Source organism: Gadus morhua, chromosome 4 (assembly GCF_902167405.1).
Source record: "Gadus morhua chromosome 4, gadMor3.0, whole genome shotgun sequence".
Taxonomy (NCBI): domain Eukaryota; kingdom Metazoa; phylum Chordata; class Actinopteri; order Gadiformes; family Gadidae; genus Gadus; species Gadus morhua.
Genome location: NC_044051.1, coordinates 21,682,487 through 21,698,707, shown reverse-complemented (window position 1 = coordinate 21,698,707; position 16,221 = coordinate 21,682,487). Strand labels below are relative to the sequence as shown.

Below are 16,221 nucleotides of genomic sequence, written 5' to 3'. Positions count from 1 at the left end.
GACCTGTCGCCCACCTGGAGGAGAGGAGAGGATACCAGTGGATGGGCATTGGAAAACCTTTAAAACCGACCAATAAATAAGTAGTTATCAGCCTGCACCTTTGTGTAGGAGAAGGAGCATGGACAGCATGGGATTCATGCTGGGGTTCGAGGTATAATCTATGATCAAACAGCCAGGGTTGTGATGCTGATTACGCTCATGTGATTGGACAAGGGGAATTATTCATGAGGCAGAAGCTTAGACTTCTAGGGAAATGGGGACGTTTACCAACTTTGCATTCGGAAATGCAAATAATGATTAGCCATTTGGGAAATAATTGTAACAGTATTTGATGGAGGAGAAACTAATACTTTATCAATCCACAGAGACAAAGGTGGATTTGAGTGATTGTGCAAATAATGTCCAAGTTGTATTTCCTGCAATCACAATATAGACCATCTTATCTATACTGAGCATTTAGTAGAATATTGATTGATTTTTTTGGTCAAACATTACAACAACCCCTAGTCTCCTTGCGGCCTACATACAATGACTTGTAGAGATGGTGTGTTGCGGTCAGCATTATAGTTGATCAGATAATTACTTGACCCACAACCGATGCTTGCGGAAAATTTATTGGAATTTTTCATATGGCAACGTGCTAAAGAAAATATATATTTTCCGTTTATAAAACAAAGACCATTAACCTTTATATTCTTTATGTATAGAACACAATCTGTTAGTATAAACAACAGTACCGTTAAAGTTTTTAGATGCTATGCAAGATAACTAACATTTTGTATCTTCAAAAAACTAAACATAATGGCATAAGAAAAAGATTTGATTATCAGTACATAATAAAAGGTATAGTGTGGATTCTGTTTTAATACATTTGTTAACTGAACACAAGGGGAAAAAAACTAAATTGGACATTTTTAAATTATATCCCTTTTCATTGATAAATGTAGTTAATACTATGTATTTTTACAAAATGGAACTTCTTTAGGTCACATTACAGAGAAAAACATGTAATTAGCAAGTCCAACAATACATTGATTTCACACAGTGGACTCAAAAGGTGGGTATTAATAACGGTGTACCAAATTAAACTTTTTTTTTATCACTTAACTTAAAATATTTCATTAATAAAAAATTACAGATAGAATTATAAGGAGGCTTTGCAGTCTTGAATAGTCCAGGTACCGAAAAATCATCATACACAGAAATCTATCTCATCATTTTTGTCAATAGCAAGATGCAACATCAAATTTCAAATGATACATTCATGATCTTCATTTTCATTATGAAAAAGAAAAAACGAGGGATACAAAGTCCTGCAAAAATGACACCAAAAACAATTTTTTAAATAAACTATTTATCAAATATCTTAGCATATATACATAGTTTTACAAGATAGCAAATAACTCAAACTATATGCAACATCCCCCTAACTACTATAAGATCTGTGTAAATAAATTATCCATTACAATGCACTATGCCAAAAAAAATATACATGTAAAACTAAAATTATCTAAAAAGTTAAAAAGTCTGTCAAAATATTAGATAATCTATCTTTGTTCCGAAACTGAAATAAGATATTGCACCTTTTATAAACCAGTGAACAATAAAATGACCGTGAAAAACTGCATACAAAACACAAAATGAATTAAATCTTGAATTTGTCCACACAATTAAATTTACCATGTAACAAAACATTACCTGTAACAAAAGAAAAACCACAAATATCACAGCTTAATTTCATTGAATTCTGTAAAAATAACATTTCAGATACACCATAAACATCTCAGGACATGCCCAGAACCTCTTCAAGACTGCCAAGCCCCACCATTAGAAAATAATAATAATAATAATAATAATAAGCATTCAACGGTTACAAGCCCTGGATTCATTTTGGCAATATCTAAATAATATAATCATAGATCAAAGCTAAATCATAAAAAGAGAACCTTCTAGAAAACACAGCTCTGGAGTTCAAGGGAGCGACCCCCAGGGCACCACAAGAAAAATACAGGTGGATACAAGTAGTAAGTAACAAATTAAAAGTTCCTGATTTAGACATTCTTTTAAAGTATATGTAATTATACCACTACCATTTCCCACCAAGAACAAAATAAAGAAAGTAAAACATATTTGAGGCAAATATAGAAACTGTTTCGTTATCAATTATTAGTTTCAATCCTTGAAGTCATTCAAGTCACATCAAGGTCCTCTCCTTTAATCGTCCTGTGAATGATAAACACTCGTCAACAACCATGCAGACAGAACAGCAACACTAGATGCCTCACAAGGACAAGAGAACATATTTAAAATGACCGTTCTGAGAGGTAGAATCACACAAGGACGAGTCATTGATGAAAAGACTAAATAACTATATGTTGAAGGAGGCCACTCCATCACAACACCCTCCTAGTAAACAGGATCTCACCTGCAGCCCGCTGCTCTGGCTGTCCGGCCCGTCTTGGTTGCAGTAGCTGACGGTAGGCTGGTTGTAGCCCTGGTCCCAGTAGCACAGGTCCAAGCCCGGGGCGGAGATGTAGTTCTGCTGGGAAGCCGACCCCGCTGTCTGGCCTACAGGGGAGTGTGGGGACAATCAGTCTTTAAGCTCTGAGAGTACAAGGCTCACATTATAAAGGGCAGAGCAACATGGGGGATAACCTGGCTGGACTCACCCCAGGGTTTGCTGAACTCGGGCCCTGTGTTTTGTACTTGGCTCTGCTGACCTGTTGACGGAACAACATTGACTGCTGGCCTACAGGGACAATGCTCACACCACAACCCCTTTATGTCGCACACAGAAATACGTATGTGCTCCAAGGAACAGAATCTCCAGCAACAAGTACGTGAGGTCATTTCAAACCAGTCAGCCGTAGGTTGGTAAATTGGCTACAAAGTGGGAATTGCCTGAAACATTTTATTTCAGTGACACTTGCCAAGCTTTTTGTAGTACTGCTCCCAGTCCATCTGGCCCGCCTGGGATCCATTGTGATCTGAAAGCAGGCGGAGGCTCAATCAGCATCACTATCAGCCCTGGCTGTGGCTTAAGAGCCGCCACAGACCTCCCAAATGCATCACCTTCTGTTCTCAGGGCCAAACTCTTCCCCTAGAACCACTTCCATCGGGACCACAGGTCCGCAATTTAATTGTGGCCGTCAATACTGTAAGGGTGTTAAGCGACACATTATATACACACACCCACACAGCTACACACCCAGCCACATACATACCAACCCACATACACCCAACCAGCCACATTCACACACGTACACTTGTGCTTCTTACTTTGATCCTGCTGGCCTGGAGGCTGCCATATCTGAAACGTTGTTCCCCACCCTCCAGCCACGAAGGCCTGAGGCCCTCTGTAGAGACAACACAGAGGCACACTGAGGAGGGGCTCAGTGACTCAACATCATGAAAAAGAAACGCGTGAAAAATAACTGGATCAAAGCAACTCATTTACAAAAGGAAAAAGTCAAACATGTGTGATAATAACTCGTTTGCTGTGTGCCATCAGCAGGAGGTAGGCAATTGCTGGTTTAAGAGCCCTATTTGCTCAGGTAATGGCTAAGAGAAGGCTCCATTTAATTTATTCACTTTATTAACCCTAATCCCATTATTTATCAATTTTTGGCAGTGATGTGCAAAACTACTTCAGCCCAAAAAAAAAAAAAAAAGATTTTGTTCTCAAATGTTTTTTTGATCGGTGTTAAAGAAAAACTTGTTCATCGTTGATGAAAATCGGTGTCATCTACATCAGCGTGAAGAGCAACAGCGAGCTGCAAACAGAGAAAACAACTTTCTCCAGCTCAGAGCCTTACTGTTGTGGAGGGGTGGTCTGTCCCTGGCTGAAGAGATTCATCCCAAAGCCACTGTTTACCAACGCTGCAGCCTGCAGCAGACAGACGGACACAGAGACACTGAGGAGGACAGTTGAGGGACCACACTTTTTGTTTAAAGGGCCCCAGTGTTGCGGTCAGAGGGCAGGGCCGCCGGTGCACTCCATTAAGTCCATTTGAAGATTCTTCATGTTTAACCCCCGCTGCCACTGAGAGCCACCACCACCCCGCTAACCTCAGCAGCTCCCCACATTGACATGTGCACTCATGAATATCAGGCTGGACAAAGGCTTTGAGGGGGGACCACCTACCCTCATCTGGGACCCACAGCCCTACTGTGTTAGAGCATCACTTCTGGGGGAGACTGCACAGAGCCCAGGAAACCAACTACTGCAGGGGGGCGGAGTCAGACCTTATTCCGGCTTCATGACAGATATTCTACCGAAGGGAAACTCATCTGTGTGAGTGGGTGAGGCTTTCAGGAGGGTGTTTTAGTAAGTCTATTTCTACAGTGGCCAGTCTACACGGTGTCGGTTTCAAACCACTGCAGTTCACTACTGCTGGCCTAGTTTGAAACAAATATGAGGCAAAATAAAGTGAAACTCCCCGGTCACCCTGATCCGGTCTGCCACAGGTTTAAGATATGAATCATGTCCTCGAGGCTAGGTGTACCCCGACTCTCTATTAAATATGAATCTCCTGTCCTTAAGGCTAGGTGTACCCCGACTCTCTATTAAATATGAATCTCCTGTCCTCAAGGCTAGGTGTACCCCGACTCTCTATTAAATATGAATCTCCTGTCCTTGAGGCTAGGTGTACCCCGACTCTCGTTTAAATATGAATCTCCTGTCCTTGAGGCATACCCCGACTCTCTCGTCGATGAGCTGCCGGGCCTTGTCCAGCTGCTGGGGGGTGCCGCGCAGGGAGAAGATGCGCACGTTGGGGTCCGTGTTGGGGGGCGGGTTCCTTTGCAGCTCCACGTGGGCGCAGGACTGCTCCTTGATGTTCTTGATCGTCTCCCCACCTGCAGACAAACACATTGTTAGGGTAGATACAAAATGTATCACCATTCTAAAGATATTGCGATACGATATCAAGATGTATTTGTCTGGTTTTATGGTTTATGGTATGAGCTAGGTTTAAGATAGGGTTCGGGTTTCAAAGGTCCAACCATTGGTTTTTTGGATTAATATGGCCGAACAAAAACACAACGTTGTTGTGGGCAAATTGACAACTGGTTAATGCTGTATAGCGGCCTCTATACGACTGTTCTAACGTTTTGCTTCCACTAAGATAACATTTCTGGCTTACATTTTATAATTTTCTTTATAAATAAAATATACTAATTTGACGATTCAGATACTTGCATGACCTAAAGTACACAACCAATCAGAACATAATACCTGCAAACGGCCCTTAGACAACAATGCATCTTAAACCTAAATGCCACCAAGCATGCTCAAATTATCTTGTTACATCTCTTCTGTTTATCTTAAATAAACAGAGTAGAATCTCTGATTCCCTAAAACAGTCACATCTCTTCTGATTGCCTCAAACACGTTGCATCTCTTGTGTTTACCATCTTACACCACACTCCTTCAGCATAATTCAAAGAAAGAGAAAACCACTAAACAGGAAATTAAACCTTTGGAATAACTGCCCTCTATCTTAAGACCACCATTGCTACAGACTCTTCCCCACTCATCTCTTGAGACATCCTTCCCTCGTCCGAACCTCCACCAGCTTGTCACCGCCTTCTCAGCATTGGGCATGTGTCGGACCACTTTCCCTTAACATCCGTGAAAAATGACGAGACAAAGGCGCCCCCCCCACTGCAGCACACACGCACACAGAGACAAACACTGACCAATCAGACGCCAGCTTGGCGACGTGTGGGGAAAGCAATTAAACCAGCAGGGAGAAGTGAAACAGAGCGCTGTGGAGAAAAGGGCCAAAATTGAAGCGTATCCTTCTTCTGCGGTATGGTTGGTCCCCCCCCCCTGCCCACCCCCTCCTCCTTTCAGTCTTGACTCTGTTGTCTCCGGTGATGAGGCGGTGCGGTGGTGGTGGGACAACTCCCATCACGCCCGCTGAAGAGAAGAAAATAGCCCAGGGGGTGCTTCCCTTCTGGGGAGGGGGCGGGGCCACATTGGGGTTGTCCCAACATCAATTACACATTTGTTCGCTGGTCGCTGACACTTGGGACGACCCCAGCTGACCCCAGAATGAAAACGCTCATCAAAAAAAGCTCTCCTCCTCCCGCGCCAATAGACTGCACACGGACCATTAAGCCATTGTCAACCAAATGAAACTTCTGCCTTAATGAAGCCATTATGAGCTCCTCCACTCAGACAGCGCAGAGCAATGAAGACCCAGCCCATTCACTTCATGGACTGGGCTTTAGTGCCGACAGATAATACGGCCTTATTAATGAGACTGGTTTACTGAGCAGGAGAAAGGGAGGGGGGTACAAAAGTGCAACGGGTGACCATATCCAGGCCGCGCCAGGGGACTGGTTAGCGGCTGCTGGGGAACTCAGACAAAACACTTTAGGCTAAATGGAGAGAAAGCAGCGAGCGCTACATGCGGGCATCAGAAACACGCATGCCGTTTTCTTGTTTTAACCGACACGTTAAGCGGAAGCCGATGCTGCCGTGCATTATTGAACACAAACCACTTTGTTACATCAATGTGGCATTTAAATTAAACGCGCTGGTTTCTGCATCTCTTCACCTACGACCACTACAAGGCACTGGCCTCATACGGAGTTAGGCCCGTTTATAAAACTAGGGTTAGACCTCGTCTAGGAAGCTCTTTACTGTGGATTAACATCCATGCTTGACTTAAAGTCATTGCACTTTGGCTAACGGCTGGATTAGACTGCCTGAAGTTTGGCTTTTCTTGCTCCTTTTGTGCTCAATTTAGCCTGCATTAAAGTCAGCGCAGGATGGTGGGTGGCTCAGCCCATCAACAGAGAGAGAGGGGGGTGTGTGTGTGTGTGTGTGTGTGTGTGTGTGTGTGTGTGTGTGTGTGTGTGTGTGTGTGTGTGTGTGTGTGTGTGTGTGTGTGTCTGCATATGGCATCGTAAAGATATTAATCACTACGCGGTGTAAGAAACGGGTGACAGCAGCCAGACCTCAGCACCGCCACCATATTGGCCCAGTTCATATGGTAATGAGGAGGGGGGGGGGGCACCGCCCCGGTTTATTTGTTTCCCGCACCCCGCTACACGGACAAAAGCTCCTTGACATTTCTATTGCCGTGTTTTTATCTTAGGTAAAGAGCCCCCCCTGGACCACACCCACCAGCGCAAGCATGCACATAGACACTGAAGAGGCACACACACACACACACACACACACACACCAATGGTCAATGACTTTTAAATAGCTGGCAATAGAGTGGGCATGAATAGCCAATAAGCTAATTCCTCCTATTCATTCCCTTGCTGCACTCTATTGGACTAAAAAGGCCTCATTAGATGCCAGGCAGCCTTCCACATGATTGAGGGCTGTTATTATGCACCTTTAACAATTAATGTCACATTACACGCATTATCCCCATCATTAAGCCCTTAGTGAAGCCAATGAATGCCACTTGTGCTGTATACATGCGGCTGGGCCGGGGGGGAACGCACTCTTTCCATCAGTATTCAGCAATCGAAAAGAAAAAGGAAACAAAACAAAAAAGATACTGGCTTGCAGTTATGAAAAGGTCAAAATGTGTTTGCACTCTAGTACACATTCGCTAGTCTGTATAATATTAGACTGTTTGTATATCCAGTACATCCTTCCTGATGCCGAACCTATGGAGTATGGAGGAGTGGTAAACCTCCTCGCCTGGAGCTCCTCACTCACCTTTTCCGATGACCAGGCCGCACTTGTCCGCCGGCACGGCGTAGGTGATCTCCTGCAGGTCGCTCGACGCCCCGGGGCCGCCACCGCCGTCACCACGACCGCGGCGGCTCATCAGGCCGCTGAAGCCATCGCGCTCCTGGAGACAGAGAAGAGGAAGGTGATGAAGAGGAGAGTGAGGAGGTGATGGGGAGAGGAGAGGGAGACGATGGAGCAGGTGAGGGGGAGAGGAGTGGGAGATGGGGAGGGGGAGAGGAGGGGAGAGCAGAAGAGAGGAGGGGAGACTGATGAGGAGAGGGAGGGGAGGGGAGAGGAGACGGAGATGGAGGTGATGGGGAGGCAGATAGCATGCAAACAAGCTAGCTACTGCTCATGTCAACAAAAAGACACGTGGCTACATTAAAACTAAGTTATGAAACCAACATGCCTTATTTTTTACAACACTTGTCAGATGAAGGTCTAATGCACATTGAAGGGAACACTGATCTAAGCACCCACACGGGTATCAATGGAGACGATCATTGAGTCAGCTTGCGTATGAATATAATGACACAGAATCGCCTGACTTATAGAGATGATGTATGGATCGCTTCTATACTAGAGATCCTGCAACGAGGTGAACAGGACTAAGTCAGTCAGCAACAGAAGCAAATAAATATTACATATAATCCCACTGGAGTCTGTTGATTAGATCAATTACCTTAAAAAAAACGAAAACAGAAATTAATAAAACATATTACAAGCATTGAAGTAAAATAGTTCTTTTTATAATCATCTTTGAATAAAAGTTCCAATGAAACAGCAATCTGTTGATCAGATCTGTGCTACCACTTCTACCAGTATCATCAATGAACCTGTACCCTCCCAGCATCTGCTTGGGATTTATTTGGGAGAGCCAGGCTCCTCTGGGAGCTCTCATCAATACTTTGAATGCAATCAGAACGATTCATTTAAACAACACTTTGTCTCATAACCCCCAACGATCCACTGCAGGTCTCAAAGTGGAATAGTCATTGCCATGGGGTTAGGTTTTTTTTTGGCATGATTTTGGCATGATTTACAAACAGTTCAATCAATGTTGGATAACACACATTGGATAACACTAAGAGCAATCAGAGAATTCAAGGGCTGACGTATCGAGACCAACGTAGCTAACCAATAGATAAGACTCTTGCTGTATTCAGTCGGTAAAACAGCAACACTTTTGGGCCGCCTATTTTAGATACACCGATGCGATTGGTTAATGATCCGGGACAGGCAAATCGGGGTGCGAGTATATTGCTCGTTCCAAGAGTGACTCGCTGAGCAAATTCTAATTGTTCTCTCGCGAGAACTTTGGATGTCCATGATAGCATCGGCTCTAGAAAATCGGTGTTGTCGTATCGGTTATTGGCTAAGGCTGATGAAAAATGAAATCGGTATCGGCCCTAAAAAATACATAAAGGGTCGATACCCTAATATATCGTCTCACTTTCTTCTGACAAATGTCCTTATTGTAAGTCGCTTTGGATTAAAGACATCTGCTAAACGCCCTAAATGTAAATTTATATGGCCTGTCAATTAAATGATTAAACAGGGCGCCGTTTGGAATCACCTTTCATTGTGCACCCATGTGCTTTAGAGCAGTGGTTTGACTTTAGGGGTACCATAAAATTGTCATCAAGACATTTTGCGGACCACCTCATATGAAAACATAAATAAAGACCCATGCAGTAGTTGAGCAAATGATACAATTTTAATGCTAATGTGTGTTTATTTATTACATAAAACAAGGGAAAACGTGCTGGAATGCAGAATGCAACACTATTTTTTAAATAAGCAAAAACACAATAATGACAAATCAATATATAACGTATATATTTTTTATAATTATCCATTCAACATTTTCCTTTTTTGTCTATTTCTAGATCAAATGTAGTAGCATCAGTGGGACTCATACCACAGGTCGTAGACACTGCCTTAGAGCTAGGCCCTTGGTTTGGTAAATCGTTACCTGTGCTGTGTGTACCAGCTCGTGGATGAGGTGGATAGCTAGCTGGCATTGGTTTGGCTGGCCCGTCACCTGGGCCACGCGGTCCGTACTGACACCGTCATCTGAAAGGGAGGGAGGGCACAGTGGTACCAATTAATGGTTCATTTCTAATAATTATATCTAAAAAAAAACATAATAAAGTTAAAGTTCTACATTATAAAGTGCAATTTTAGCACTTATTGTTTTATACTGAGCAATGCAAGTATGCGTTTGTAAATGTTGCATTAAAAAAATAAAAGTGCTGAAGATAACATTTAAGAGCTTAAATGTGAATTTAAATTGTAAGAAATGGCCCAGCCAACAGCAAGCAATAGTGAGTGCTGAGAATCTGATTCTAGTTGACTGCGTCTTTCTTGGTATGAGAGTGTTTAGATTCTAGTCTGGCCAGTCCGGGGGCATCTCCTCCTTGATTGGTTTGGGGAATCCCTTTTGGTGGCTAAACATTAGGAGGGAGGGGACATCATTTGTGTTGTAAATCTTTCCCTCTCTGTTAAACTAGAGGTTGACTGTTTATTATTTATTTATTATTATTCAACACATATGTATTACAACCCAAACCCTAAACTATGGTTATGGGCGGGACTTAGCTCGATAGTTTCCGATGCAGCGCACCACTGTTCTAGTTGTTGACCTGACCAGGAGTGGCGCAGCCATACATGTTGTCAGACTTGATATGTTTTTCAATGTAGACTATTTTAGAGATTTTCTTTATCAGAAAGAAATGCTCCACTCCTTGAAAAAAGCTTCAAGGCATTATTCTGGCGATGGTTAGAAGATGTGGGCCAAACCTGGCGGCCCCAGGAAAAATGTTGGTCCAGCTGATTTCTTAGTGAGGCCAAGTCATATCGGAATAATTTTCAGTTGACTTCTCACAAAAGTTATCTCTCAAATATATAACATGACACATCAGCTCGTTCTGCACAATACAAAAGACATGCAAGAAAATAGTCCACCAGAGTCAGCTTTTACTTGATCACAAATTGGCATTTTCTTCCAAAATCCAGCCACGTAACTATCCAAAAATAAAATCGCACACATTAGGATCCCGTCTCGTTGTTAAAGTGGCCATTAACGATGAGATGGGACGCGCCAAACGAAGTAGTCCATCCTGACCAGTGATAAAGCGCATCCGCAGAGTAGCGCATCCTTCATTGTAGACCAACGATGTCATGCATGAAATCACACTTCAGGATGTTCTTTAAATAATGATTACTTTAATGATTAATGCTGTGGCAAAGGGCCAATTCACTTTTTGAAGAGCAGCTGAATCACTGCTTCAGCTGGAATTCTATTACATATAAACTATTTTTTGGGCTGAGAGTTCTGAGAGGAATCCCACTTTTTGATCCTTTCTTGTAATGGTGTGTATAAATTGCCACACCCCCACACCCACACACCTTGTTTGAACTGGATCCTGACTCCTGTATCATTCTGTATCTTCTTGATCATTTCTCCATTCCGACCGATGATGATACCAACAGCAAATCTAGGAACCGCCACCTGCGCAACACACAAACAACATGTAGACTTTGAAACCTAGCCCAACGAGGTATAATGTATCCAATCTCTTCATTCCCTGGCCAAGCAGATAATTAGACAAACAAAAAAACGCATAATATCCTCACATCAAGGCTGTTTCCCCCCAGTTTGGATCCAAACTCTGCCTTGCCGACCCTGAAGTCCCCCAGGTCTTTGTCCCGGATCAGCTTGGCCACCAGCTCCCGGGCTACCTGGGGAGGGGACAGACGGACATTAGCGTCATGCAGCAAGGGACAGACTGACATCAGCTCCACCCGCTCCGTTTCATGTCCTCACGAACCGATCTGCCATATGCTTTTTGTGTCAGGTTGGAATGTAAAACTAGTCCCAGGTACTGGATCTCCATTCTATGAGTCAGATACCGGCCTAATGAAAGGAATATTAAGAGTTCATCGTTTCTGATTGGCCGGTTGCTATGGAAGACCAGTTCACGCACTCGGCTGGCGGAGATTAAAATACCAGGTGCATGACTCGCCACCAATCTTCGCACTAAACCTGCACATGGGCCTTCATGCAGCATCTTTGGTTGGTAAACGCAGAGTGACTATCAATTACATTTTAAGCTAACTAGTTGGGCTGCAAAGTTCTGGACGAACGCACTTCTTCGACCAAATCTTTATAAATTGGATTATTGCTGGCGTTAATTTCATCAGTAAAAAAGCACTGCTGAATCCATGAATTTGAGGGGTGGTAGGGACATGGAGACCGATGTCTTCGTCTAAGTGGTGGGCTCAATTTGGTTAGAAATAACATTTATTATGAAGACAATTTATATTGAAGTATATGTAGTTTGTTTTAATAATAATATGGTTTTGGAAACTATAATAATTATTAGTTATTGAAAGTATGAAGGCATACCATCTAAAAGCATAAAAAATAGGTTCTGTGATTGGTCATGTTGTCTGGGATTATCCGTCTACTTCCATGGTAAACGCTCAATAGGCTTTGAAGGTGAACACATCAGAATTGACGCGTAACGAATCACAGTGCCATCCGGTGAGACCCACTATATTAACACAGATCAAAACCTAAACTCCTATCTTCCGATGTTTGTGGTCTATAAGCTACACTGCCCAGCGCAGCGCTCCGTTGCTCGTCCGTTTTGTCTCTCTTCATGACGAAGCTCTACTGTCCGTAACAGATTCGGACTCTGACCAGGATTGGATCTGAAACAGACTGACTTTTTCAGAAACAGCCCTGGCATTATATTTAGGTTAGCAGGTAGAGTAGAATAACGACTAAATTTACCTAGAAATAACGTGGTCGATTATTTTTATTATCATTTTATCCCATCGCCAAAACGCTTGGTTGTAAAGTTGCTCGAATATCAGTCGACGGATTATGCAAAATGTTGCCCATCTCATTTAATTGAAAGCCACACTGAAATTAGTAAAATAGAGGCTATAAGAAGGAGGGGGGGGGGTTCATGTATACACAAACCTGTACTTTGTAGGGGTCCCCAGTGATTCTCAGGGGCTTGTCTGCCCCAGTGGGCAAGGGGTCATTCTGAATCATGATCATCTGCACACCAGTCCGTTCCTGCAGGATGACGAGCAGACATTAGGACACAAGGGCCTAGAACCCACGGCCCTGGCCCAACACGAGGACAGGAGGCCCTAGGACACACGGCCCTGGAGCTACATGAGGACACAAGGGCCTAGAACCCACGGCCCTGGGCCAACATGAGGACAGGAGGCCCCAGGGCCCTGGGCCAACATGAGGACAGGAGGCCCCAGGACACACGGCCCTGGAGAAACATGAGGACACAAGGGCCTTGGACCCACGGCCCTGGGCAAACATGAGGCCCTAGGACCCAGGGCCCTGGGCCAACATGAGGACAGGAGGCCCCAGGACCCAGGGCCCTGGGCCAACATGAGGCCCTAGGACCCAGGGCCCTGGGCCAACATGAGGACAGGAGGCCCTAGAACCCTGGGCCAACCTGAGGACAGGAGGCCCTGGGCCAACCTGAGGACAGGAGGCCCTAGGACCCAGCACCCTGGGCCAACCTGAGGACAGGAGGACATAGGACACATAGCCCTGTGTAGATTCTACAACAGTGTAGACTCTGCTTCATCAACATTAGGAACGAGGTTGAGGTACAACTATTGACTGCAACGTACGTTTAGTGCTCATAGATGGAATCAAATATTTCTACTTTCTTAATAACTTTTCCTTCCCTCATTTAAAATGTAGATTTAAAAAGCTCCCCACTTTTGAAGTATAGATTCAAAAAGGATACAAATCCTTCAAATCCAGTTCCCCTCGTTCTCCATTGCTCCGCCAGGACAGCCAACACTTATTGAGAATGAAATATTCATTCATGGCTGATGTTAAAGCCATTTACTCGATTAGCACGGCGGCTCCATTCACTATTGCCCATGAATTATTCACAGATGGTATTACCGTCTTGGCATCCTACCTGCAGCTGTTTGATAGTGTCCCCTCCCTTGCCAATGACCAGGCCCACTTTGTTGGCCGGGATGAGGATCTGCTGGATGGAGCTGTTACCGTCCATGTCCGTGTGGAAGCCGGGCCCGTAGCGACACTGCTCCACGATCTCGCTCAGGAGCCGCCTGGCCTGCCTGGGAGGGAGAGCCAGATTAACCCCTCTTCAGTCAGAGCAAACAGCACCGAGGCCTGGCTGTCTGCATTGGACATGACGAATGGATTACAGTGTTTACATTTATGCTAAATTACGTAATCCACACACGCATAACTTCATTATAAATCCAGGGACTATGACATCAGTAAATGAAAAACATTTCAATATATTAGCTTAAAAAATAATACAAAAAAAAGGACTGAGGTTTGCTTTTTCAACAATTAGCAATAGGAAGGCTGATTGCTTTCACAAACAAAAGCTAATGACCTGGTAAAGAATAAAGAGGCTATTATCACTTCCAAACATGGCCAGAATAAATACTCGTATGTCAAATTCAAGAACAGTATGAGGAAATATACAATGAGGAAATATTGAAATGTAGTATTTCTTATCAGATTTTGAAGATTTTTAATATTCAACCATTATAAGACAAGAGATAAACTGTTTGTGCAAAAGATTAATGTATTGCATATAGACCGAGGTCTTCATTCAAAACGCATTTGAATAAACATGGTATGGTATAATAGTGGCAGAGCTTACTCAATGTTCTCCGGGGTTCCAGTCAGAGTGCAGGGTCTGTCCAACAAGCCACCACTTTCTTTGAAAACACAAGTAATAAACTTGTGGTTATACAATGGCCAGGGGGACCAGGGCCTCCACATCCACCCCATGAGGAGGTTTTGTGTAGCAGGGGAAGCACACAGTCCCTCTTCAGGGGTTAAGATGGGTACACTAGGGTTACAGCTGACGCTTTTCTACACAGTGCCAACCAAACGATAGAAACATCATTTTAATAAAACAATAAAAATATACAAAATGATGGTTTTGTGCGCAACGAGAAAGAATACACTGATGGGCTTTGTATTTGTATTAATTTACTTTCAATGTGTCCAGTTTAGAAATGATAAAGACATCATGGCCATTAGCCTACGGTCATTTAGATAGAACTGCATCTGCATATGGTTGCCATTCCGGAAACCAGCACAGCACTACCAAAATAATAATACAAGACAAGAATTTGAGCTCCCAGAAACTGCTACAACTGGGTGACATCCTGGAACATAATAACTAGACTGTGTGAAGGATCAGAAGTACGGGCCAGCGGGCTGCATCTCACCTGGAGCGATCTGGATCTTACAACCAGACTCCAACTGGATTCTGGAGATCTGCTCTCCTCCTTTTCCTATGACTGAGAAGGGGAGGAGGGAGCAGGTCAAGATCCTGTTGGTGACTCAACACCATCACAGTGGAGAGATGCTACTTACTGAATCCCACCATCTTGTCAGGCACTTTGAAGTCTTCTGTTGTGATGGCCCTATGACAGACATGACCAAGACACTGTTTCGATAGGATTTCTGAGCAAGGATGTTTTCCAATGACTTCAAAAATGCAAATCAAGAATTTGAGCCTCAAACTAATTTAAACCCCTCATTATGCAATTTGTACGTAATCCGCAACGAGCAAAGCAACGTGGGCAATTTCCAAATGATCAATGAATCAAAATGAACAAATGAAATCAGCGTGTGAAAGCCCACGGCATTGTAGGATACAGTCTTGAACTGGTTTAGAAACCCAGATTTAGACAACACTCTGAAGCACACGGTCACACGGATGTCAAATGATCCCAAACACACTTTTTCTACGGCAATAGCTGCCGCCTTACGAAGCAGCACAATATGAATTTCATTGGAGCTCACCTTTGATGCACCATGACGCCGAGCTGGTTACCTGCTGAGAGGAGACATGGGAGGAAAACCAATTAGCACCGAGGAAAGGGAATTGCCAAGTCAGCTTTGCTAATCCAAATGCTATGCAGTGAACCAGGAGAATGGAGCCGGGGGAATGAGCTTGACGGAGGGGCAGGAGATGGGAGCGGTCCAACACTGGGCGTGTGTGTTCCTGTCTGACCCCCAGCAGGTGGTCGGACCAGCGTAGAGGCATCGGGCCTACCAGTGTTCGTCATTTTGATCCATCCAAAAAGATGGGTAGCGTTCGGGTCAGTTGTTGCTGGTGAATTGAATGTTTACAGCAGCACTAGCAGGGGTCCAGGGAACCCCCGCAGGGTGGCTCAGTGGATATCTACAGGTTCAAATCAATTGAGTGGCTCACCGACGCCTGGGCCCAGCATTGGGGTCAAAGCTGGGGAATGGACTGGCTATGAATATAGAAACAGATTTCCTGAGCTCACATCAACCATCAAGGTTTGTGGATCACACTTGATTGTAAAGCCATGGTTTTGCGAGGATGGAAATGACTTCACAGGAAGAAAAGACTATAATTTTGTTTATTTTTTGTATTGAAGTATAACCTTGAGGGTGATGAAACTAGGACAAAACAATGCGTGCTCAAAAGGATAACAGT

The 16,221-nt window shown here is 43.9% G+C and overlaps 1 protein-coding gene across 2 annotated transcripts in view; it reads right to left on the bottom strand.

The window, feature by feature from the left end:
- Window positions 1-596: 596 nt before the first annotated feature.
- The window catches only part of fubp3 (far upstream element (FUSE) binding protein 3), a 33,602-nt gene continuing 17,977 nt past the window's right edge, over window positions 597-16,221 (bottom strand). The window contains exons 3-19 of one of the 2 annotated variants that reach the window (XM_030354210.1): window positions 15,558-15,588; window positions 15,126-15,175; window positions 14,978-15,049; window positions 14,401-14,458; window positions 13,678-13,840; window positions 12,699-12,797; window positions 11,345-11,449; window positions 11,117-11,219; window positions 9,681-9,781; window positions 7,691-7,826; window positions 4,697-4,857; window positions 3,816-3,886; window positions 3,280-3,356; window positions 2,931-2,987; window positions 2,670-2,720; window positions 2,426-2,568; window positions 597-2,223 (exon numbers count right to left, since the gene is read on the bottom strand). In XM_030354210.1, the coding sequence (XP_030210070.1) occupies window positions 2,215-2,223; window positions 2,426-2,568; window positions 2,670-2,720; window positions 2,931-2,987; window positions 3,280-3,356; window positions 3,816-3,886; window positions 4,697-4,857; window positions 7,691-7,826; window positions 9,681-9,781; window positions 11,117-11,219; window positions 11,345-11,449; window positions 12,699-12,797; window positions 13,678-13,840; window positions 14,401-14,458; window positions 14,978-15,049; window positions 15,126-15,175; window positions 15,558-15,588 (1,487 nt within the window). In that variant the 3' untranslated portion in view covers window positions 597-2,214. Of the gene's footprint in view, window positions 2,224-2,425; window positions 2,569-2,669; window positions 2,721-2,930; window positions 2,988-3,279; window positions 3,357-3,815; window positions 3,887-4,696; window positions 4,858-7,690; window positions 7,827-9,680; window positions 9,782-11,116; window positions 11,220-11,344; window positions 11,450-12,698; window positions 12,798-13,677; window positions 13,841-14,400; window positions 14,459-14,977; window positions 15,050-15,125; window positions 15,176-15,557; window positions 15,592-16,221 lie in introns of both variants that reach the window. The other variant, XM_030354209.1, reaches the window with a different exon arrangement.